General features: G+C 48.1%; 2 protein-coding genes, 1 long non-coding RNA gene and 1 pseudogene across 10 annotated transcripts; 2 read left to right on the plus strand and 2 right to left on the minus strand.

Moving 5' to 3' along the window:
* The first annotated feature begins 2,177 nt into the window (after positions 1-2,177).
* Positions 2,178-2,815, plus strand: LOC124659149 (importin subunit beta-1-like). The gene is made up of 2 exons (XM_047197081.1): positions 2,178-2,318; positions 2,407-2,815. Exons 1-2 carry the CDS (start codon positions 2,257-2,259, stop codon positions 2,600-2,602), a joined length of 258 nt encoding a protein of 85 aa, XP_047053037.1. The 5' UTR covers positions 2,178-2,256; the 3' UTR covers positions 2,603-2,815.
* A 390-nt stretch (positions 2,816-3,205) lies between these two features.
* Positions 3,206-4,250, minus strand: LOC124662259 (annotated as a pseudogene).
* A 10,302-nt stretch (positions 4,251-14,552) lies between these two features.
* On the minus strand, positions 14,553-23,534 carry LOC124659501. Of its 7 annotated transcripts, none has more exons than XR_006989600.1 (4): positions 23,067-23,534; positions 19,319-19,625; positions 15,937-19,199; positions 14,553-15,103 (listed from the first exon to the last, which is right to left on the minus strand). XR_006989600.1 is itself a non-coding variant. In XM_047197373.1 (3 exons), exon 3 carries the CDS (start codon positions 18,207-18,209, stop codon positions 16,746-16,748), a length of 1,464 nt encoding a protein of 487 aa, XP_047053329.1. In that variant the 5' UTR covers positions 18,210-19,194; positions 19,319-19,625; positions 23,067-23,534; the 3' UTR covers positions 15,704-16,745. The 7 variants fall into 7 exon arrangements, 3 of the variants coding, with proteins under 3 accessions (XP_047053329.1, XP_047053327.1, XP_047053328.1); XR_006989603.1 differs by lacking the exon at positions 14,553-15,103 and having other exon boundaries at positions 15,704-16,150; positions 16,303-19,199; XR_006989602.1 differs by lacking the exon at positions 14,553-15,103 and having other exon boundaries at positions 15,704-16,165; positions 16,303-19,199.
* On the plus strand, positions 18,460-22,700 carry LOC124659502. Of its 2 annotated transcripts, none has more exons than XR_006989605.1 (3): positions 18,460-19,707; positions 20,156-20,265; positions 20,342-22,700. It is a non-coding gene; the product is annotated as an uncharacterized LOC124659502 (long non-coding RNA). The 2 variants fall into 2 exon arrangements; XR_006989604.1 differs by having other exon boundaries at positions 18,461-19,707; positions 20,150-20,265.
* Positions 23,535-24,307: the final 773 nt, after the last annotated feature.

Raw genomic sequence — 24,307 nt, forward strand, 5'->3', positions numbered from 1 at the left:
TGTCAACACACCATTCATCTCGCATAGATCAGAATGTATGAGTTCTAGAGGTGCCAAGTTTCTCTCCTCGGCCGCCTTGTGAGGCTTCCGAGGTTGCTTTGATTGCACACAACTATGGCACTTAGAACCTTTGGCAATGGTGAAATTCGGAATTAAACTTAAACTCGGATAGCCGAGACATTAAACCAAAATTAATGTGACATAAACGAGAATGCCAAACACTGGTATCATCACTAACATTGCCACAAATATGGTTCACAGACTTATTGCTGAAATCAGAAAGCGAAAAGCGGAACAACCCTCCGCACTCATAGCCTTTACCAATAAATTGTCCAAACTTGGAAACAACTACTTTATTCGACTCTAAAACAACCTTAAACCCATCTCTGCATAGAAGGGAGCCGCTAACGAGATTCTTGTTCATAGTAGGGACATGCTGCACGATCTTCCCCGAAGTGAACTTCAGATCTACCGTGCCAACACCACGAACGAAGCATGTGATCCATTCCCCATCAAGACGGAAGAATCCCGGGCGACCTGGTAAGAAGTGAACATGGATATGTCAAGCACACACATGAACATTAGCACCTGTATCAATCCACCAACATGGAGATTGAAATACCGAAAGAACAAGTAAAGAGATTACCGTACCCATCGAGCATTGCTAGCGGTCACCGTGTTGACTTGCCTCGCCTTTTTCTTGCGGTCCGCCCTCTCTGGACAGTCCTTAGAAAAGTGGCCAGCCTCTCCACAGCTAAAGCAGCTCAGATCTGCTTTGTTTATCATCTTCTTCTTCTTGAAGGTTGTAGTCTTCATAGGCTTATTGAAGGAGGGCTTGTTATTCCCTTTGTTCTTGCTGTAGGGTTTCTTCCGCACCATGTTGGCGCTAGACCGACCCTCTCCTTTCTCGCAGTTATCCTTAGCCCGAGCTTTCTCCTCAACATCAAGAGATGCTATCAGATTTTCAACTGATATCTCCTGTCTCTTGTGTTTGAGAGTTGTGGCAAAGTCCCTCCATGAAGGGGGCAACTTAGCGATGATGCATCCAGCCACAAACTTGTCAGGTAAGGCACACTTAAGGAGTTCAAGCTCTTTCGCAATGCACTGTATCTCATGAGCTTGTTCGACTACGTAACGGTTGTTTACCATCCTGATGTCATGGAAGCTCTCCATGATGTACAGTTCACTGCTTGCATCGGTTGCACCGAATTTAGCATTCAGTGCATCCCAGAGCTCTTTACCATCTGTTATGTGCATGTACACATCACACAGACGATCAGCAAGAATACTCAGAATGCATCCGACGAAGAGAGTATTGTTTTCCTTGAACTTGTTCTGATCTTGGTCAGATATAGTTCCTTCAGGTAAACCATCAGTAACATCGAATATTTTCATATGAGTAAGCCAGAGCATGGCCTTAACTTGCCACCTCTTAAAGTGCACACCGGTAAACTTATCCGGCCTCAGTGCATCGGAAAAACCAGCCATTGTTAACTCAGGAAATTGCCTACAATTAGGTTTTTGGATTGTTGGATAATTAGGCACAATTTCCATGATTAATTCCAGAATATAAAACATGATGACAACAACTACTAACATGTGAAACTCGAACATACTAGATGCATTAATCAACATGAGTAGCAGCAGCACAAACAGTAAAGCATCCATCGCTAAACAGATCGAGATATATCGCACGTACCGATCTGGTGGTGGTGGCGATGGAGGTGTAGCAGATGATGTCGCAGCAGTAACGTTGTTGATGACAGGGACGACGGGTCAAAGTAGACGGCGTTGAAGACGACAGTAGGCAGCACCGCCCGACTTGGACGGAAGGCGACCCGTGATGAAGAGCTTGAGCAGTCGCGCAGAGCGCTTCCCAAAAACCTAATTCGCCCTCTCCCGTACAAGGCGAGCGAGGAGGAGGAGGAGCGCGCGTGTAACACTTCTATTCTCACTCACTTACTAGTGGTGGAACAACCCACCTTATAAGGTGGTCTAACTTCCTCCCAACTTTCCATGTGGGACTAAACTTCCCACCTCTTGCCACTCCCTAGTGAGCTATCACCAACTTGGGCTCAAACTCACAAGGCTGCCACTATGTGGGCTTTGAGATTTATAGGAAAAACTGAAATCTAATTTGGGCCACTAAGTGCAGGCCCAATATTTCAACATGATTATGGTAACCAGCTCAGACGTGGCATATTCGAGGCATACTCTGGCATACTACAGGGTATCAAGGGCGCAAAGGCTCAGCTGATGATACCATATGCAGGCCATCTATTGCAGTTCACCGAAGCTGTCTACAAAGATAGTAGCAGGTGCATGTCATTTCTGTTCCCTTGTTTATTACATGCATGGGCGATTGGTCCTGTTCCTTAACATCATATGTATGTGCTTCTCTTTCAGGGACGAGAGCGTGACAAAGGCTGCGGTTGCTGTCCTGGGGGATCTTGCAGACACACTTGGCCCCATCTCCAAGGATCTGTTCAAGAGCCACCTCTTCCATGTTGAGTTCTTGAGGGAGTGCCAAGATATGGACGACGAAGTCAGGGATACGGCGTCGTGGACCCAGGGAATGATAAACCAGGCAATAGTTTCTTAGTATGAGAAATTATCTTGCTTTGTCTGGTGTGGGGGATGTTCTGTTTTGTTGCTGCGCCAATGCCCGTTTGGCGCAGATGAACGGAAGGATACCAAAGTATATGTAGTGTCAGTGGTAGGAACCTTGTTGTAGGAGTCTCCTGTGTTGTTTATCTTGAGTCTGTCAAGTCGTTATGCGTCACATTTTCAGTGTGTCAAGTCGGTATGCGTCACATTTGATGGCAATGGGTTATGGGGGTTATGGCATCGGACGTCTTGAACAGCTAAATTTGTTGATGTATTCTTCTACTCTGTGTTCATCCATGCTATCCTGCTTGATGTTACTGTTTTTGCATTATAATGTTCTTATCATGGTTTTGTGGATTGAACTATCTCCGAGCTCTGTTTAATGAAATTTCTGCAGTTTATGAGTTGCACTAATGCAGCAGCAGCTGCACTCAGGTAAACACGTCGTTACAAAATCTGGAGATTTATTTAGTCATCTTTGCAACAAGTAGTAGCACTCTGCTAGAGCAAAGTACGCAATATTTCGAACTGTTTGTATATACATGTGGAGAAGGAACACTTGTGGCAAACAAGCAGCAAGGCAACTGAAGCAAACTCTTCAGACGGCCTCTGTGGAGATGATCTCCAGCTCCGCCCACCACAGCGGCGACACCTTGGGGGTGGCCGCGTCTGGTGGCATGGTGGTGATCTCGCTCAGCTGCCTCGCGACCTGTGTCATCACCGGCCGCCGCCTCGCCTCCCGGTCGGTGCAGGACCGTATCACGCTGTCCAGCCTGCTTCTCCCCTCTGAGGAAGCTCGCCGCCCAGCCCTCGAGCAGGCCGCCGTCCGACGCCGTGAACCTGCCGGACATGATCTCCAGCAGCACCATGCTGTAGCTGTACACCACGTTCTGCAGCCTCGCCATCTCCTTGGTGGTCGACGAGGCCTCGTCGGAGCAGCAGAAGACGTCGGCGATCTCGGCCGCGAAGTCGTCGGTGAGGTAGACGGTGGACGTGTCGAGCATCCCGAGGATCTCCGGCGGGCTCAGCTGGTGCATGTGCTCCAGGCAGTAGGCGATCCCCATCGCCACTCGCAGCGCGTCGGCCAGTCCAGGTGACCGTCTTCCCTCACTGCAGCAAACCACACCATTTGTTAATTAGTTAACCTGCTACGTACAGCTAATGAATGTCTGATGGACGAAACTCCATTTGTTGATCACCATGGAGATGCTCGAAGAGCGTGCCGTTCGGAGCATACTTGAACACCATGCATCATCCTCGTGAATGTACGGCTGCTCTTCCTGGCAGTAGCCGAGCAGGTTCACCAAGTTCTTGTGGTTTACTCTGGACATGCTTGTTATCTGAAAACACATTGGTTATTTCTTGCCACACATACTACGTATATCTTTAGAGTAGATCTCAATTTGTCAGTTTCATTCTAGCTTTGCATCCACCTTTTTCCCGAACCGTGTTTCGCAGTGCTTGGACCACTCCTTGGGGGAGCTCTTGGTCGTGGACACCATCGGGATCTCGATGCCGCTGGACAGCGTCCCCTTGTACATCATGTACTCCGACAGGGAGCCGATGACTGACGTTGCTGAAATCTTCACCGGCACGCCTGCAACCAGCTCCCGGTCACTCCCAAGAAACACAAGGAAAACCATGTGAAAACTTGGCACGGTTTTCAGTGAGGAGTCCAACCTGTGACGAACGCCTTCTGCAGCTGCCCGCAATATTACTAATATATTTGGGAATTCGGTAAATGGAATTGATAAGAAAACTAAGGCTACATTAAACATTCATTTTCAGCTATGTAGATCTATTTGGTTGTTTAGAAATAATATTATTTTTAACAAGATTAGAAGCATTCTTTTTGCAGGTTATCCTTTTGGCTAGACCTATGGTCGTTCCTTCTGCCGACGGATTAGCGGGAGGCTATGAGTAGTGGATGCAACTGGTTGCTGATGGTTGCTTAGGACATCTACAGCTAGGCTGGTAAGCGGCTTACTTTTTTCTTTTTTTTGGTAATGGGCGCTTTATTACTCGTAATAAGCAATTACACCCGACCTCTGCATAGCTAGGAAGGTAAGCAGCTTACTAGTAGATATGTTTCATATGCCATGTTTTATTTTGTCTCATTTCAATGGTTAATATATGTATCGACTCTCTGTGATTGTTCATTTGTAAATTGATTGCTATTTAAACCTTGTAATAAATCTGGATGTGTGCATCGACTGATGCAGAGGGCAGGATACTTATCCTCCATTTCGAAAATAATCATCGTAAGTTCAATTTCAAATTCTAAGACCATATTTATATAATTCTGATGCCATGTTCCCTGTTTGTATAGTTGAAATATATATCTGAAATCGAAATGAGCACTCTCAAATTTTACCATACATCGCTAACCAACAACATACTTTGACATCCTTTGTGGCAAAGCAGATACGTGGGTTTCTCTGAAAGTGATACCTCTAGCAGTGAAGTTGATGCTTTCTCTGAAACATGGACGTCATCAAAAGACTGTTCAACATTACATGGTGTGATCTCTTGGGTTCTTGAAGATAAAGTGGTAGTGACATTTGTCATTCACCAATCAGCACAACGTGCCGATAAACTAGTCGTGACGTGGATAAAACTTTGTAGCTCACACTTCTACGCAGGTGTTAAAACAACCAATGATAACTTGCGAAAGTGTCCCAATCAAACTAACAAAAAGCAACATATAGTATTACATGAAAAAACCAAGCAAAATTTCCTTTCTAATTCTAACTGAAATGAAAAGCATAGGGCAACTACCACCGACAAGCTACCTAGGTGACCATGAAGGAGAGTATATATAAATATAAGATCCGTGTTTAGTCTTAAAGAAAGAACGTTTCAAACGCTATATATAATGGAACCCTCTCCCCTTTCTAAGATTGTCCGTCTGGTAGCACGTCCGCGTAGCAAGGTCGGTAGGTGAAGGAACCGGTGATAGAACGAGCGTGTTGAATGGGACATCCATCGAGCTGTTTTTCGTCGCCGAGATATTGCATCCTTGACGTGTCGAGATGGTACACTACCACCGCAGAGTGAATTATGAGGATGAGTGCATTCTTGTGAGGATGGAATCCCACGATCTCGCAGTAGTCACGCCACGATGGCGGGCCTAGGAGTTCGGCGCCTTCGTCTATGTCGATGAAGTTGTCCTTGTCCTCGTCCCATGAATCTGCATCACCATCACCATCTTCATCCTCATCGCTGTAGAAGGAGTTCCAGGAATATCCACAACCATCTCCGTCCTCCTCCTCATTATCATCGTCATCAACATCACTATGATCATAATAGTCATCATCCTTGGTCAACTTGGTTGGTCCTCCCCTGTTGCCAACAATACCCCATGGTCCCCATTTCACGATCCCCTGTACTGTGAGAGTCTTAATCATATGGCAATGTGGATTGAGGCTAACGTCATATGCCAATGTCCACCATAGCTGACCATATGTGGATTCAGTTAGTATCCATACACGGAGCTGCAACTTGTCTATTATTTCCACGTAGTGTATCCCTCTCTCATAGCTTGCTAGTAAAGATTTCCGAGGTAGCGAGAACATGCTTAATGCAGTGCCAGCTGGTTTTCCAGGTAGCTGCACCATATCATAAGTCCCACACGAGGGGCGTAGAACCATTAGGGTGTCTTTGCGGCAGTGCATGTAGATCGACCCACGCCAATAGACTGATGACCACACCGTTCGATTGTATGTGTTGCCAGGGGTCGCCACGGCATCGTAGAGGTGCCCAGGGGTACATCGTCCAGGCACGAATTCTCGGTTCTCCCACTGCTCGGTGCTCGATGAGTACACAAACGACCGCACGACCTGTGGTTTCTTGAGCTGCTGCGGAACCTCGCCTTGGTTTGGCCTTGCTAGTTCCTCAACGAGGAAGACATCGTAGTGCAGCGACACGGCCGGGTCGAAGGCGAGTGACTCAGCAACGACGTGCGGCCATGGTGCTAGACTTGGTAGGCGAGAGCACCGCCCTGTCGCCGGATTGAGCACACACGTACCATCCCGATGAAGGAGGAGGAGGCCGTTGCATAACTGGTCCACCTCCTCCTCGTCTGGAAAGAAGAGGCGTCGGGAGCCAGGCGGGGCGAAGAAGCAAGTGCTGGACGCGTACCCGAGCTTGCAGAAGAAGATGCCTCCGAGAGGACGCCTTGGGAAGTAGGGCGGGAGTGGGAACGGGAGCAGCGGGGGGTTGAGGTTATGGGCGCTGATGAGGGCGCGCCATGTGCGGCACACGCAGCAGGACCTGGCGAGGGCGCGTCTAGGGAGGCGGCCGAAGATGTCGACGAGGATGTCGGAGGGGAAGCAGATGCCGTTGCCGCTGCTGTCGCCGCTGCCGTCGATGGTGTTCATCGTGATGCAGCTAGCAGCGGCGACGGACGCGACGAGCACCCGTACGTAGGAGGCGACAGATGAAGTCCGGGGGGGAAAGATCGATTTGGAGTTTGCCTTTTCTACGTACGGGGACAACTTAACAGCCACGGCATCTCTAAGTCCGTCAAAAACTCTTCGTCCGTGAGGAAAACCGGTTGTTTGATCGCAATAGGTTTTGCGTCTTACGTGAGAGAAAACGGAGCAGCCTAAAAAAATCGGATGTTGGAGCACCTTCGTACGCAAAGATATAGTCCAGATTGAATCCGTTAGCTCAACTTGTCGTAGCTATTTCAATCTCCGCCGATCCGATCGGCGCAGGGTACGGTTACCTGTATATATACACGTTCGTGAGGTTAATCACGGACATGAGATCGAGGTGACGAGATCGATCAGGACAACAAAATACACGGTTGCCTCATGTATACCTAGTTTATTGGCTCCTCTTCAGATACCTTCACATGGCATGGTAGCACTACTGCTTGACTGAGAAATATGTCTGGCTACTTTTTCTGGGCTACCGTTTAACTAGCTTATGAATCTTCTGTTCCACTAGTGCTAGATGTTTTACATTTTATAACTACTATATTCTCCAAAACACTTCTCTTAGCTAATATTGTAACTGTCTTTATGTGCAAAAAGCCTTCTCATAGTACGTACAACGAGTTGATCATCCAATTTTTTCGCAAAACAAGACTCAGATCCAAATTCCAAACTGACTAAAAGTAATAAAATTCGTACGGAGAAATTTCAGTACGCTCCCTCTCTTCCATCCTCAGAGGGTAGATTTGACTATAAGTTTGACGAAATATTTTTTCAAAGATAATTTGGTGACCCCTCTTTTCGATGGTTGCACATAATAAAGGTTACCAGGGTTGAGGGCCTCGCTGCTAGATAAAGGTGGAAGGCTTGAGTTGGTCCGGGCAACCCTCTCTGCAATGCCAATTTTCGCCATGATGTCCCTCAACCTCCTGGTTAAGACTTTGGTAGCAATCGAAAAGATTATCAGGGGATTCCTTTGGAAGGGAAGAAATGACGTCAAGGGTGGCCACTGCTTAGTGGCGTGGAATAAAGTGTGCACCCCCAAGGAGTGGGGTGGCCTTGGCATCCCCAACCTCAGGATGTCGAACATGGCACTGAGAGCTAGGTGGTTGTGGCTTCAGCGAGTTGATGACGCCAGGCCGTGCAGCGAGTTCAACATTCAGGTACCCACTATGGTGCGACAGATTTTTGAGGGGGCGACCTACTCCGTGATTGGAGACGGAAAGTCCACCTTCTTTTGGACTGATAAGTGGCCGCCAGATGGACGATTGCGTGATATTGCGCCGAATCTGTTTGCGGCGGTGCCAAAGCGCGCCCTTAGGCTGCGGAGGGTGCATGACGGAGTGATGGGAGGGTGGTTAGACGACATCTCCCCGGATCTAGAGACGCCGGCGATCAGGGAGTTGTTCCAAGTGGCAGACCGACTGGCAGATGTTACCCTCTCGGAGGGTGTGGAGGACAACTTTCGTTGGGGCTGGGACAACAACTACTCTTATTATGAACAATATTGTTATCGTGCGATGTTCGGCGCCAGGATAGACATGGCTGGAGCGCTGCAGATCTGTCGTTCTCGAGCCCCACCAAACTGCAGGGTCTTCCTCTGGTTAGCGGCAAGGAACAGACGCTGGACTGCTGACAGGCTGAGTAGACGGGGCCTCCCGCATCCGGCGGCATGCCCATTCTGTGATCAGGTAGAGGAGTCTCTGGACCATCTGCTGATCGGTTGTGTTTTGGCACGAGAGGTTTGGTCCACTTGCCTGCGTTGGTGGGGAAAACTCGGCTGGATGCCGCAAGCAAACACATGCTTTGTTCGCTGGTTACAAGAGAAGTGGGGAGGCCCGGGAAAGGACCGAGATCTCTGGACAGGGATCACGCTTGTCTGCTGGTGTCTGTGGCTCCACCGGAACGATGTGGTTTTCGAGGGCGTGTCCCCCTCGAAAGTTGCGGTGTAGCACGGATCTCCGATGAAGCTGAGCTCTGGAGAGCTGCTAGGTTGTTCAAGGATGCCCTCGCAGTAGTGGATAGGTGGAGATGCCGCGAGTAGCCCCTAGCGTGTGTGTGCTGCCTAGCCGCAGCGTTGGGTTGCACTCCGTGGCACATGTGCCTAGAGTGTGTTGTAACGCTGGCCTTCTGACCTTTTTTTCTATGAAACCGATACGTCTCCCATGACGTATCCTTGAAAAAAAGACAAGCAGCCTAAGTTTTTCTTTTTTCTGAGGGGAGACAGGCAGCTTAATTTACTCCAGTTGGAACCATATCACGTTGATTAAACTTGTCATATTTGCATCTTGATCTGATCTTCAAACATGCAGCTTAAGCTACTACCAACCAACTATTCAGCATCTAAAAATTATGCCCACAATACATAAAAATCATGCCCACAAATATTTCCTACAATGAGTATTATAAATGCAAATTCATTTCAAAACCATTATGTCTTTACAACAATGCCGTTTCTTGATCGAGTTTCCAGCAACATATAGCATGCTCTCACAAGCAAAGCTTACCGTGTCAGAAAACCAGGCAACATAAACTACCAGCAACCAACGGGCAGGGAACGTCACACTTGGGGCTTCAGATACATGCCAACACTGTAAACCTCCTCTCCTATTCTGTCGCTAGGACCGATTCCATCAGCAGCCATGTGCCTGCGTGCGTCTCTGACGCCACTACTGCTGCTTCTCATTGTACTTATGTCATCGACCACACTCAACTCAACACGACAACTATTCTACTCGTCTTCATGGTATCAGAGCGATAGTGCTCTCCCAAACCCTAACCATGACCGAAACTCAACCCTCCTCAGCCGCGGCAACCTCATATTCCTCCCCACACTTCATCAATCCCATTGATACATATCCTAGGACTCCTCTTCAACAACAAACCCGAACAATGCCTCGTGCACCACCAACCCCCAGAACCTCAGATCCTCTCAACTTTGACGGTTTTCTGAATCTCTTCCTGTGATGGCTAACGGCGGCGCGCCGCCGGCCCTTTTTGCTTACCCACCACCTCCCCCACCACGCACCTCTCCTCCATGTCCACATCATTGACTACATCAAATTCCAGATCAACACCACCGGTGTCAATTTCTCCAAATGGCGGCAGACGATTCTTCTCCTCCTCACGATGCACGACGCCCTCGACCACATCACCCCGGGTGCCGCACCTGCTGTGCCCTCCGCGGAGTGGCGTGCCTTCGACATCCATCAGTCATTGTGGTTCATGGCGACACTCAGCGACGAACTGTACCGCCTCGTGCAGAGCTCCACCGGCAACGCCTGCGCCACCTGGACGCGCCTCAACAACTTCTTCCTCAACAACCGTACATCGCGCTACGCCTTCCTGAGCAAGGCCCTCCGCAACACACCCTGCGGCGATCTCTCCGTCTCCGACTACACCAGCAAGATGCAGGCCATTGCGGATGATCTCGCCGCCATCGGCCGTCCTGTTGACGATGCCGATCTCACCATGCATTTCATCGATGGCATCGGAAAAAAGTTCAAGCTGCAGGCGCAGATCCTCAAGAGTGGAGATCTTCCCTCCTTCGGCGATGCCTACTCTCGCTTCCAACTCGTCGAGATCGATGAAGACACGGAGGAGGTGACTGAGAGCGCCCACGCCCTAGCCGTTCACGGCGGCGGCCGTGGGCATCACCACGGCGGTGGCGCAAGCGGCAGTAGCTCCAGCGCTCCCCCGCGCCCTCCAGGTGTCAGCCCCAACTACAAAGGGAAGAATCACATTCCGGGGTTTATCCATCCCAACCAAGCCGCTGGAATCGGTGGATCTCCGCATGCCGGAAGCGGCCGTGGCCGTGGCGATGGGGACTCCTTCGGCGGCCGTGGCAGCAGGGACCAACCATGGCTCGGGTACTTTGCCCCCATGGGCATGCCGTTCCCCGCTCGCTTGCCCTGGATCCCGCCCAACGCCGGCAGTGTCTACGGACCTCGCCCCGGCAACCCTAACCAGGCGTACCAGCTCATGACTGCACCAACACCACAACCTGCCGTGTATCCGCCTGCACCATACGCTCCTCCGTACCGGCTCCAACAACCTGCACCTGCGTACCAGCCTCCATCTTGGGATCAATCTGCGCTCCACCAGGCCCCCAGCTACGGCGCGACGTTTCCAACTCACGATGACTAGATCATGGACTCCGGAGCTACATCACATGTCACCGGCGAGCAAGGTACTCTCACCACCTCTTAGTCCCCATTAGCGCATAATTCTCGACATATTATTGTTGGCAACGAGTGTCGTCTCCCAGTTACTGCCACCGGTTCAGCCCAACTCACTTCCCGCCCCTTTCATCTCCATAATGTCTTGTACTCACCACACCTAGTATCTAACCTCATTAGCACACGTTCTTTTGTTCGTGACAATTCATGTTCCGTTGAATTTGACCCGTTTGGCTTCTCTGTGAAGGATCTCGCCACTCGAACCCCCTAATGAGGTCCAATAGCTCCGGTGAACTCTACCCATTCTTCCACGACAATGGCAGCTCACCGGCGCAAGCTCTCTCCGTCACCACCGACCTCTGGCATAAAAGGCTTGGCCATCCATGCTCCACGACCATGTCCCACCTTCGGCTCGATTTTCTTTCTCATTGTACTCCAAATAAAAACACTGCTGCCTTGTGTGACGCTTGTCAATTAGAAAAACTTTCTCATTCACGCACGACTAGGACTTTTGATTTGATTCACTGTGATTTGCGGACCTCGCCTATAATAAGTTGTTCTGGTTATAAATACTATCTCATCATTTTGGACGATTTTTCACATTACCCCTGGTCCTTTCCCCTACGTGCTAAGTCTGACACATGTGACACTTTGCTTCGCTTTTTTACATATGTTTCGACCCAATATAACACGCCCATCCGCTGCCTCCAAAGTGGCAATGGTGGTGAATTTGTCACCACCTCTCTATGGACATACTTCTCCTCCCATGGTGTCGCCATGCAACTCTCTTGCCCATACACATCTCCAAAGAACGGCCGTGCGGAGCGGATGATCCGTACCACTAACAACGTTGTTCGTACACTTATCTTCCAAGCCACACTACCACCCCAATTTTGGGTCGAAGCTCTCCATAATGCCACTCACTTACTGAACATTCCTTCCTCCCGTGTCATTCACCACATCACCCCTCATTACCTCCTTCACGGCACACACCCCACCTATGACCATCTTCGCGTGTTTGGCTGCTTGTGCTACCCCAATTTGTCCTCCACCATCTCTCACAAATTGTCACCACGCACCACTCGCTGTATTCTCCTCGGCTACCATCGTGAACAGAAGGGCTACAGGTGTTTCGACCTGCAACGGCGCAAAGTCATCACTTCCCGTCACATCGTTTTTGACGAAACTTCTTTTCCATACACATCCGCCACACCTAGCACCCCACTGCCCGTCTCCACACTAGATCCCACCCCTGCCACGGAAATCTCCATCGGATCGCGCTCCCACTCACTAGCCCAGGGGCCACCTACCTCGTACGCACCTGCCTCCACTCCCCTACTGCCACCTCGCCTCCTGGTCCCACCACTACCGCCGCGCCAGCTCCTCCTGCCCGGATCTTTCTCCCCTGCCGCGCCACGGTCCCCATGCACTATCTTCCCCCACCTTCCCCACGTGGCCCCGCCGCATCTCCCTCGAACCCCTCGCCCCCATGCGCTTTCTGCCCACCAGCCAACCCCACCAAATCTCGATCGCCCACTCCCGTTCCGCCACCTTAGCGACCGCCCCCACCTCGCTCCATCCCGGTAGAGCCACCCCAGAATGTTGTAACCGGAAAGTGGATCTACCGCCACAAGCTACATCCCGATGGTTCCCTTGCCAGGTACAAAGCTCGCTGGGTTCTCCGTGGTTTCACTCAGCAAGCAGGTGTGGATTATGGCGAGACTTCCACAATCCGAGTAGTGCTCAGCATTGCCACTTCCAAGTCTTGGCCAATCCATCAACTTGACGTGAAAAATGTGTTCCTCCACGATGAGCTTGCTGAGACAGTCTACTGCACCCAACCATCCGGCTTTGATGATCCAAACCACCCCACTCATGTGTGTCACCTCAACAAATCACTACGGCCTGAAACAAGCGCCTCAGACCGGGTTCCTTCGATTCACCAACTTCCTACATTCCCTTTGCTTTGTTTCCTCCAAAAGCGACACCTCTCTGTTCATCCTTCACACCACCACCGCCACCTCCTATCTCCTTCTGTACGTAGATGATATCATTCTCACCGCGAGCTCCACCACCACCCTTGACCACATCATCACCTCCCTCAATGCTGAATTCGCCATGACCGATCTTGGCGATGTTCACCACTTTCTCGGTGTCAATGTGCTTCGCACAACCCGCGGTCTCTTTCTGTCTCAACAACAGTACGCTCTTGAGCTTATGGAACGCGCCAACATGGTACACTGCAACCCAATTCCCACTCATGTTGACACCAAGTCGAAGCTCTCCGGACAAGACGGTCGCCCAGTCTCGGATCCTTTCTGAATATCGCAGTCTCGCTGGGGCCCACCAGTACCTCACTCTCACCCGGCCCGACCTGTCCTATGCAGTTCAACAGGTTTGCTTGTTTATGCATGATCCCAGGGAGTCCCACCTCCAACTTGTCAAGCGAATACGGAACGTCACACTTAGGGCTTCAGATACATGCTAACACCACTCGCGGGCTCGTTGCTTATTCAGACGCCGATTGGGCAGGGTGTCCGGACACACGGAAGTATACCTACGGTTTCTGCATTTTCCTCGGGAACAACTTGGTGTCTTGGTCCTCCAAGCGACATCATACCGTGTCCAGATCCAGCGCCGAAGCAGAGTACATGGCTGTTGCCAGCTGTGTTGCTGAATCAATTTGGCTGCGTCAGTTGCTGAACGAGATCCATCACCCCATTGCCTCTGTGGTCGTTTACTGCGACAATATCTGTGCTACATACTTGTCCAGCAACCCCGTCCATCACCAGCGCACGAACACATTGAGATCGATCTGCACTTCGTCCGTGACAGAGTGGCGCTCGGCGAGGCTCGGGTTCTCCATGTGCCCACCAACCAGCAGTACGGCCGACATCTTCGCCAAAGGGCTGCCAACAGCGGTGTTTCAAGACTTCAGGTCCAGCCTCAACGTGCTCTCGAGCCCGGTTTAGACTGAAGGGGGGGGGGGGGGTGAACGATATTTTGTAACACTGTAAACCGCCTCTCCTATTCTGTCGCTAGGACCGATTCCATCGGCAGCCATGCGCCTGAGTGCGTCTCTGACGCCACTACTGCTGCTTCTCATTGTACTTATATCATCGACCACACTCAACTCAACACGACAACTATTCTACTCGTCTTCATAAACTACCAGCAACCAACGGGCAGATATACTTACTTACTTTTTTTTTGCGGGGAGGCAGATATACTTACTTCACACAGCGTAATATCAGAAAAGTAACAAGGATTATTCCCGGTTTTCATTGAGCAACAGATGCAACACCTCCCCCAGTGAGCAAATCTTAGAAGTCAGAATGCATAAGAGACAGCTACAAGAATAAAATAAATTAACTAAAAGGGACTCACCACTACAGGACTGAAATTCAACTTATACCTATACAAGGTATGGGACCAAGGTTGTTTCACAAATCAAACCAACGCTAGCACAGATTCGGGCCCAAGGGCACTACATGGTTAATCACAATATATACACATCCGTCAGTGACCTCGCCCGCTCGCACAGCGCTCGCGACATATGTTACAAAAGACTTTCAAAAAATAAGGGCACAGATAAGTTACAAACACAATCGCCGCTTCCAATGGGGAGCGGGCACACTGAACAGGATAAGGTTAGCTTCACCTACATTACACCGTCATCGTGGCGGGTATCTAACAGCAGTTGCACACACGTCAGTCAGGGTACCGACGTACCGTCAGATGAGGCTACAGGGGTGGGGGGGGAGCTGGGGTCTTCAGCTTTGGGACCTTGAAACTGGAGTGGAAGAGTACCTGCTGAGGTGCAGGTGACGACGCAGGTTTCAGGTGCATCCTCGAGGAGCAACGTCGAAGACCCACACCCTGCATGCATCGATGGCATTCTGGCGGCGCTTGTTAACATCAGTTAAATAAAACTAAAAGAAACTCAGAGCCAAGTGAAGATCTTCAGGCAAACAAAGGTATAGAAGACAATCAAGTAAAGGCACAATTAAAATTTTCGCTAGTTAAAGAAAAGCAGAATGGCGCGCCTTCAATGCTCTGGTATGCATATGATCCTTGCAATTCACATTAACCATTTATGTGTGAGCAAAATGCTTGCTGAAACCTTTGTCTGCTAGTGGAGACTAATCAGGTTTCATCTAAGAGAGCAAAGGATATGCAGGAACTAAGGAGTGATCCCTAACAATAACAAGAGGTGTCAAAGAAAAGCACTATCGATAGATAGGATATCACGCAACTACCGCGCACACGCAATGGATATGTTTAACTTTTACCTTCAAAACAGCAATACGATACGTGGAAATCAAGGAGACATCAATTACAGCAACAGAATGACATTTCCCTAAATATCATTCAGAACAGTTAACTACAAAGCCACTTAGAAATAAGCTATGCTACTCAATAGAGCAAGAGGACACCTTAGAAATACTCCAAACCCAAGGACAGCAGAGGATCAAAGGGTTGTTCAAATACTGCAGAAGGATGAGCCAATAGATGTAAACAAATTAAAAGGGGTTTTACACTAGTATTATGCTAGATTACTGACTAAATTACATAAAAGTACCACAGTCAGGGCTAGAGTTAACAGGTTGGTGCCGGTTTTGATATTTTTTTTAACTACTAGTTCTGGGGCAGGGTGTTACATATACCGCCAATAGTGGTGTAATGATGCTTTGACAGTGTTTCTGACGTACTCATGGAAAATGATGATGTGGCAGCTCACACATGGAAAATTCGTTAATGTGGAGGTGGCTCCCATCTGTTGGTTTGGTCTTCTTCCCCTCTTCCTCTGTATTTCTCTCGTCTCTGTCCAGCAGCTCGAGATAGATCATGGGGCTGACCACGAAGTGTATGCAGACAGAGGGGAAACGAGGCGGGGCTCAACACCAAGCTAGCTCGTATGTGATTCTGATGCCATGTTCCCTGTTTGTATTAGTTGAAATATATATCTGAAATTGAAATGAGCACTCTCGAATTTTACCATACATCGCTAACCAACAACATACTTTGACATCCTTTGTGGCAAAGCAGATAATGTGGGTTTCTCTGATAGGTGATACCTGTCGCAGTGAAGTTGATGATTTCTCTGATACATGGACGTCATCAAAAGACTGTTCAACATTACATGGTGTGATCTCTTGGGTTCTTGAAGATAAAGTAGTAGTGACAGTTGTCATTCACCTGTCAGCACAACATGCCGATAAACTAGTCGTGACGTGGATAAAATTTTGTAGCTCACACTTTTACGCAGGTGTTGAAACAGACAATGATAACTTGCAAAAGTGACCCAATCAAACTAACAAAAAGCAACATATAGTATTACATGACAAAACCAAGCAAAATTTCCTTTCTAATTCTAACTGAAATGAAAAGCATAGGGCAACTACCACCGACAAGCTACCTAGGTGACCATGAAGGAGAGTATATATAAATATATGATCCGTGTTTAATCTTAAAGAAAGAACGTTTCAAACGCTATATATAATGGAACCCTCTCCCCTTTCTAAGACTGTCCGTCTGGTAGCACGTCCGCGTAGCAAGGTCGGTAGGTGAAGGCACCGGTGACAGAACGAGCATGTTGAATGGGACATCCGTCGAGCTGTTGTTCGTGGCCGAGATATTGCATCCTTGACGTATCGAGATGGTACACTACCACCGCAGAGTGAATTATGAGGATGAGTGCGTTCTTGTGAGGATGGAATCCCACGATCTCGCAGTAGTCACGCCACGATGGCGGGCCTAGGAGTTCGGCGCCTTCGTCTATGTCGATGAAGTTGTCCTTGTCCTCGTCCCATGAATCTGCATCACCATCACCATCTTCATCCTCATCGCTGTAGAAGGAGTTCCAGGAATATCCACAACCATCTCCGTCCTCCTCCTCATAATCAGCGTCATCAACATCACTATGATCATAATAGTCATCATCCTTGGTCAACTTGGTTGGTCCTCCCCTGTTGCCAACAATACCCCATGGTCCCCCTCTTACCATCCCCGGTACCATGAGAGTCTTAATCATATGGCAATGTGAATTGAGGCCAACGTCATATGCCAATGTCCACCATAGCTGGCCATATGTGGATTCATTTAGTGTCCATACACGGAGCTGCAACTTGTCTATTCTTTCCACGTAGTGTATCCCTCTCTCATAGCTTGCTAGTACAGATTTCCAAGGTAGCGAGATCATGTCTGATGGATTGCCTGGTTTTCCAGGTAGCTGCACCATATCATAAGTCCCGCACGAGGGGCGTAGAACCATTAGGGTGTCATTGCGGCAGTGCATGTAGATCGACCCACGCCAATAGACTGATGACCACACCGTTGGACTGTATGTGTTGCCAGGGGTCGCCACGGCATCGTAGAGGTGCCCAGGGGCACATCGCCCAGGCACGAATTCTCGGTTCTCCCACCGCTCGGTGCTTGATGAGTACACAAACGACCGCACCACCTGTGGTTTCTTGAGCTGCTGCGGAACCTCGCCTTGGTTTGGTCTTGCTGCTAGTTCCTCAAGGAGGAAGACATCGTAGTGCAGCGACACGGCCGGGTCGAAGGCGAGTGACTCAGCGACGATGCGTGTCTGCGGCGGTAGACTTGGTAGGCGAGAGCACCGTCCCGTCGCCGGGTTGAGCACACACGTACCATCCCGATAAAGGAGGAGGAGGCCGTTGCATGACTGGTCCACCTCCTCCTCGTATGGAAAGAAGAGGCGTCGGGAGCCAGGCGGGGCGAAGAAGCAAGTTTTGGACGCGTACCCGGTCTTGCAGAAGAAGATGCCTCCGAGAGGACGCCTTGGGAAGTAGGGCGGAAGCGGGAGCGGGAGCAGCGGGGGGTTGAGGTTATGGGCGCTGATGAGGGCGCGCCATGTGCGGCACACGCAGCAGGACCTGGCGAGGGCGCGTCTAGGGAGGCGGCCGAAGATGTCGACGAGAACGTCAGAGGGGAAGAAGCTGATGCCGTCGCCGGTGTTCATCGTGATGTAGCGACGACGGACGCGCCGAGATCGAGCGGAAGATGCAGTCGGCCGGGAGCTGGATCGATCGATCGATTTGAGTTTGCCTTTTCTACATGGACAACTTAGCCGCGCCACGGCAAGCTGACCCCTTATGCCGTGATGGTAGCGTTTTGTAAACTGTTCATCACCCGTTTTATCTAATCAGGCATAGAGACACGTACGTCCGGTTTTCTTCCTGCACATGCGGAAGCCTATTTCGTTTTCCCTTCTTTTCTTCCTCTTATATAATTCCTATTTACTGGGAGCAGCCGGGATCCATCCGGTGATCCTTCTTTTCCGGGACGGTTGCTGCTTTTCCCTTTCTTGCTGGCCAATTTTCTACTCCCTATCGCCCCTCTGCCATGACCCGCCTCGGAGACATGCTTCGATGTCCGGTTTCGACGGAGGCAGGAGAGATCACGCTGCAAGCTTCGTCCAGAGGAGCTGCAGGCGGCCGAGGATGTATGGCGCCGGCGTTGCTTGGCCGGCGACGTACGTAGGGGCGGTGGGGAACAGCGTCCCGCGTCGAGGTCGGCCGGAGCTTCGCCAGGGCAAGCTGCTGGGAAGGTGCAGCCGGCATGGTTGATGATGTCCGCGCTGAGAGGCGGGAGCACAGAGCCCCATGCCACTCTTCAAAGGTTCGGCGCTGCCTGGCGATGTTGCTTGGGTGGCGAGGTAGGGCCGTAGGGGCGGAGGGGTACGGCGGTCACGTCGAGGTCGGCCGGAGCTTCGCCGGGGAAAGTTGCTGGCAAGGTACAGCCGCCCCAAGCCGCTATTTGGAGGTTTGGCGCTGCCTGGCTCCTCCGCGGCGCTGGCTCGACCTCCTAGCGCCGCTGTGGTCCATCTTCTCTTGGTGGCACAAATCCCCTTCCTTTCCCCTTGGTCCATCGCCACGCCATAGACGCATATCTGCCCAGGCTGCTCCTACTGAATGTGATTCTCTTAACTTAGCATGAGTGGATCTCTGTCCTGGGAAATTTGTGTGTTGTTGTGTAAAGAAATTTCATGAAGCATGAACTCTTTCAGTGCAAAAAGACAAGGACTAATTCTCTGAAAAATAGCTTTTTAATGAGCGATTGATTCCTGACCTGCAGGCTGCGCGTTGGTTGAGATGCAACATGTCGAGGACTACCCATTAGGTGGAGCTTTAGAAGGCGTGCTTGTTCCTGCAGACCTTGAGCGTGCTGATGGCGATACTCTCAGCGACGCCACGCTCCTCTTCTCCAAAAGCTCATGCACGCTCTTCTAAGGAAGCCTTGCTCCTCCTCGGCATATTGGATGCCGGCGATGTGACTTGCCGCAGCCCCCCGTTCACCGCTGCTTCTCATCCTGTTTATTTGATTTCATTGATCCTTCAAATTTGTATACGTCTGATGACTGCTTGCTGTACTTTAGCTGCAAAGAAGTTGGAGAAAGCATCAGTATGGAGCACCACTAGAAAAGCTCAAGTTGTTAATTTCTCCTCAGCAGCAGTAAGGTAATAGCCACCAATGATATAAATATGTAATACTATAGAGTGGAATTACAGATGCTTTCATATAAATAAAAAAATAGCAGAAAATACAAATCTGGTTTTGTTGTATTTAACCACTCTCAATCACGTGGGAGAATTCAAAGAATTAATTATTTAAGATTTTCCATAGGCGCACCGCAGAGTTAAAGATTGTTGTATTTAAGCCACCAAGTCATACAAAGTACTTTTTTGAAGCCACAAAGTATTTAAACTAATGTTGTCATGCTGACCATGTCAACATAAAAAGCAAGCCATAATTAGTAGTAGGAAGATCCCTATAGTTAATGATGCATAGAATACATGCCTTTAGGATTCTATAATAAATTTGTTTGCAAGTTAGTATCTGGATGGAGGGTTGATCTTGCAGTTAGTCTGAATAAGTGCATAATATTCTACAATTTTCTAGAAACAGGAGACAAGGAAGATCCAGTTGGAGTGCGTTACAAAATAAGCTTCACAACTTCAAGAGAAAGAAAGGTGTCTTGATAAAGGTTTGACAATCTGCTACCTTGAATTTAGAGGGTAAGCTTAAGAAAAAGGTTCAGTTTTAGCATTGTTCATTCCATTCCCTTCTAAGTACAGGCCTGTCCTTTTCCAGGTTAATTTTTGAAATCTTCACACAAATGAGAGAGGCAACAGAGGAATTTGTGTGGACTACAAATCAGCAGACGACTTCTTCTTTTACTCCATATGTGGATTACACTATTTTCAACTTTTCATGCATAACTTTTATGGAGCTAGAGTCGCTATTTTAGAGATTTTAATATAGATCTATTTTGTAGACAACCTGGGCGAAAACGGTACAAGCCATATGTTTGACTTGACACTAAAACCTATCGTATTGATGCAGGCAATCTACTTGCCTTGATAGTAAAATCTTCGCAGTTTGCTTGGCCCAAACCTTCCATAATCTTACTTTTCTGCAAATTGACAAGGTTAAACATATGAGAAGTACAGTGAATCACTAATGCTAAGCTTGGTTGCACAAGATATGAGAAGCTTAGCGCTGTGTTAGGACTGGGTGTTGAATATGAGAAGTACATGATGCAAGTACAGTTTTATTTTTGCTGAACAGAAACACTTGGGAAGAGCGAATTAGTTAAATACAGAAGGAACAAGTAGGACTTTATATTCGAATCGTATTGTAAGCATTGTGAGGTGATTTTTTCATAGCATGTGGTACGTTACTGGAGAAAGAAAATAGTGCCTCTACAGTACATTGGATTATTCTTATATTGATTCCATTATTCAAAGTCATAACATCATGGTAATCCTTTAGGCAAGTTCTCACCTTTTGTTTGATAACATTTTTCCTTCTAAGTAGTTAAATAATTATCTGAGTCTTCTAACGGTTGAAATACATGGTTCTTCCTGTAGATCATGTGAGATATAACTTATCTTAGTAAATGCAAACCTAAGTGAACATACTCTACTACCCAGGTTACTTTTGAAATACTCTGCTCTTTGCAGTTTAAGTGACATGTTATTCCAGGGAGAAATGGTGCCTAGCTGCTATACCCCTATACATAACACTCCTAAAAGAGTCATCAAGTTCCTGTGTCCACATAAGAATGTCAGAAACTCAGTATTGATGATACTGACTACAATATGCTAATGCAGGTGAAAGGCTAGCAATGTCTGAGTAGTGAGTCCTACCAGCAACTGCACCACGAAGCGGCGCATCCGGCAATTAACAATGCTACCACCCAGCAAGACACGACAATCCCCGCAAGAGCAATTGTGACGGTTCAGTGCAGTACAATCCCTGTAAGAGAGTCCTATAACCCGAACATTGGTATTTTGGAGAATTGTTTGGTTACAAACATGTACCACATGCCTCACATGGTATAACTGCAAAGGAGAAGTGCTGGGCGAATCAGTGCACGGTGTAAAATCTTATATACATAGCACTCCTAAAAGAGTCATCAAGGTGTAAAATCTTATATGTGATTAAGTATGGTCAATGCAACTTCATGTTTTTTCTTGAAAAAGTTCTTCTCTCGCTGGGCTGCTTCCAAGTTTTAGTATATTTAGTTCCCCTTTTCAGATTGAGAAGTTGAGATATGAGAATCCACTAGCTAGGAGATTGAGCTTTGATCATTGCCTATGAATAACCCTTCCATACCTTCAAATCCGTCCAGGCATTCATTAAACTAAGTAAGCAGATATTATTTATTTCCCACTGAAAGTACTGTTTAGAGTGTTTCCACTCATTAGTCGTGAGATTCATGTTTAATCTCAAGTATTTTCTTCATGTTGCATTTTTTCTTACTTTTTTTTGTTAGAAAATACAACATCATAGTAAAAAAATTGAGAACTTGCATGACTTTGACTCATTCTCTTTATTATAGTGAGACCTGACAAGGTTAGGTTGCACGTGCAGCTGTCCGAATTAGAACACAAGTTAGATAACAAATTAGAGCTGCAATTTTAATTAACAAGATGTCTTGCTCAGTGCAGGTTTGTATTGCCATTTTAATTACCAACAGTCTTGTATTAATTTCTATTTTTATTAACATGTGTCTTGCTCAATGCAGGGACAGTCTTCTGGTAACTAATATCACATTGGTGCTTTGGTTCGGATTGGGAGACACATCATCTCACAGATATAACTCAGCTCTCAGCATGTGGGGTGAACCAAATTCTCAGTGAATTGGATTTTTCCATTCGAAGGGAATCGTACAAGGTCGGCAGTACCCCCCTATAAATACTCCGCCAGTATGAAAAGTTCTTAATGTTAGTTGAGTACCCGGCTCGGCGGCTCCCCAATTGATTGACCCGATGGTAGCTGACAAAATGTTTATTCTTCAGCTGGAGTATATTATAAATTGTACTTTCTCTGATCTTTGGTAGCAGTTCATGTTATAGAAGGGTGAAATTAATCCTGTAAAATTTTGTAACCTGATGCTATAATTATTTCGATTCAGCTATGGTGCGTAAATTTATCAATTTTTATGATTTTGATTATTTCAATTCACTGGATGATTTCAAATGTGTTTTTTTTATATTTCAGTTTGCAACACAAACATGCATATAGATATTTGAGTTTTACACCGGGCGCAACCAAGTAACCAACTACTCTGTGGGTGATAATTTACTAAATCAGCACTAGAGTCTGCTGCCTTTACTTGATTTCACATGTCATCACTGTGTGAATAACACACAAATTTGGTTGTGGAGAATCAAAGTCTATTAATAGCGGAATAGAGGAATTAAGTTAATCTGCCGCTGCTTTCAATAACAATGAACTACAGTATTGTAAAATAAACAAATTTACGAGATGAATCAAGCATTAATCACGAACAAGGTGGGCGAGGAATTACCATTCCATTCGCGAGAGAGGTTGGAAGGAGCATCGATCATCCACTCCGGAAGGCAGAGGCATCTCATACATGGGCGCTCCGGTCCGGTTCGCTCCAACCTGCCGGAGCAGGGCATCCTTGCAGTGGAAGCAGGTGGCTGGCTTGGTGAAGTAAGTGAACGCGCTGTGGTCGAGGCCGTGGATCCAATGGAGACGAGGTCTGCACCTTCTGCCTCCTGCTACCGCCTGGCCTTCGGTGACGACGAGCGGCGGGGAACAGCTGGGGCGTGCCGCCGGCGCGAGCTAATTGGCGGCAGCGTTGAGGCCAGCTGCGGTTAGGGGGAAGCCGCCGAGGTCAGCGGCGGAGAGGCATGGGCGCGAGCTGGTCGTCGGTGTTGGGAAGAAAGGCGAATGGACTGTTGAGGGAGATAAGACTGCTGAAACACTGTGGGAGAGCGACGTGTGGGTGTTTTCGTTAGTACAGGCTCTGCGATTTCACGGCTGCGTTGGCACTTGGCAGGGAGTCCCTCTTCTGTTGTTTCGTTCTGAACGATGAGGCATCCGGGAGGCCACTTTCCAAAAAAAAAAAAGATGGCGTCCGGCAGGTAAATCGACACCATCTTCCAGCAACTGATTGGTCAACATAGAACTAGCTAGCTTGTGCCAAGATGATTTGCTGATTTTGAAGGAGCTCAAATCAATTAAGTATTTTTTTCCTAATACTTGTCTTTTTAATAAACTTTGATTCTTTAGTTGAATAATATGTTAAAATTGCATCGTCAAAATTCATTTGCTTCCGTCGGCAAGCCATCGTAAATGGCTAGACTAGCTCCTTGACAAATTTGCTCCGTTTTTTTAAGACAAAATCGGGGTTGCAAGGTGGGATACGGTGCAAATATGGCCGGACTTTGGACAGCTCAGCGGAATTTCATCGGAGTGCAGTACCGGTCCGGTGATTTTTAAGCTAACTTTTTGTCCCCCAAAGTTTGGCGGTTTATCTTAATACCGACCCAAAAACTACAGATATGATGTTCAAGAGACTCCTTTTACGATCTCATATGCATCGTCTTTTCCTTCGAGCCAAAACGGTAAACTCTACGATTTTGCCTGCTTTGCGAATCTGCCAGCGATGTTCCAACATGGCTGCTATGTCAGATTAGAAGGTTTAATTAGTTACGTATTTTTCTTTTTCTCCTGTATTATTCAATTTGTTTGCTTACAAGCTGGCATTATTTGTTTGTTTTAGGTGCATCTCTCTCACAC

Source organism: Lolium rigidum, chromosome 6 (assembly GCF_022539505.1).
Source record: "Lolium rigidum isolate FL_2022 chromosome 6, APGP_CSIRO_Lrig_0.1, whole genome shotgun sequence".
Classification (NCBI taxonomy): Eukaryota; Viridiplantae; Streptophyta; class Magnoliopsida; order Poales; family Poaceae; genus Lolium; species Lolium rigidum.

What these genes read in the sequence shown, in the direction of transcription:
- LOC124659149 (XM_047197081.1), top strand. Translation starts at nt 2,257, where the DNA reads ATGATACCATATGCAGGCCATCTATTGCAGTTCACCGAAGCTGTCTAC. An exon ending in GTCTACAAAGATAGTAGCAG is followed by an intron (nt 2,319 to 2,406) that starts GTGCATGTCATT and finishes CTTCTCTTTCAG; the next exon opens with GGACGAGAGCGTGACAAAGG.
- LOC124659501 (XM_047197373.1), bottom strand. Translation starts at nt 18,209, where the DNA reads ATGAACACCGGCGACGGCATCAGCTTCTTCCCCTCTGACGTTCTCGTC.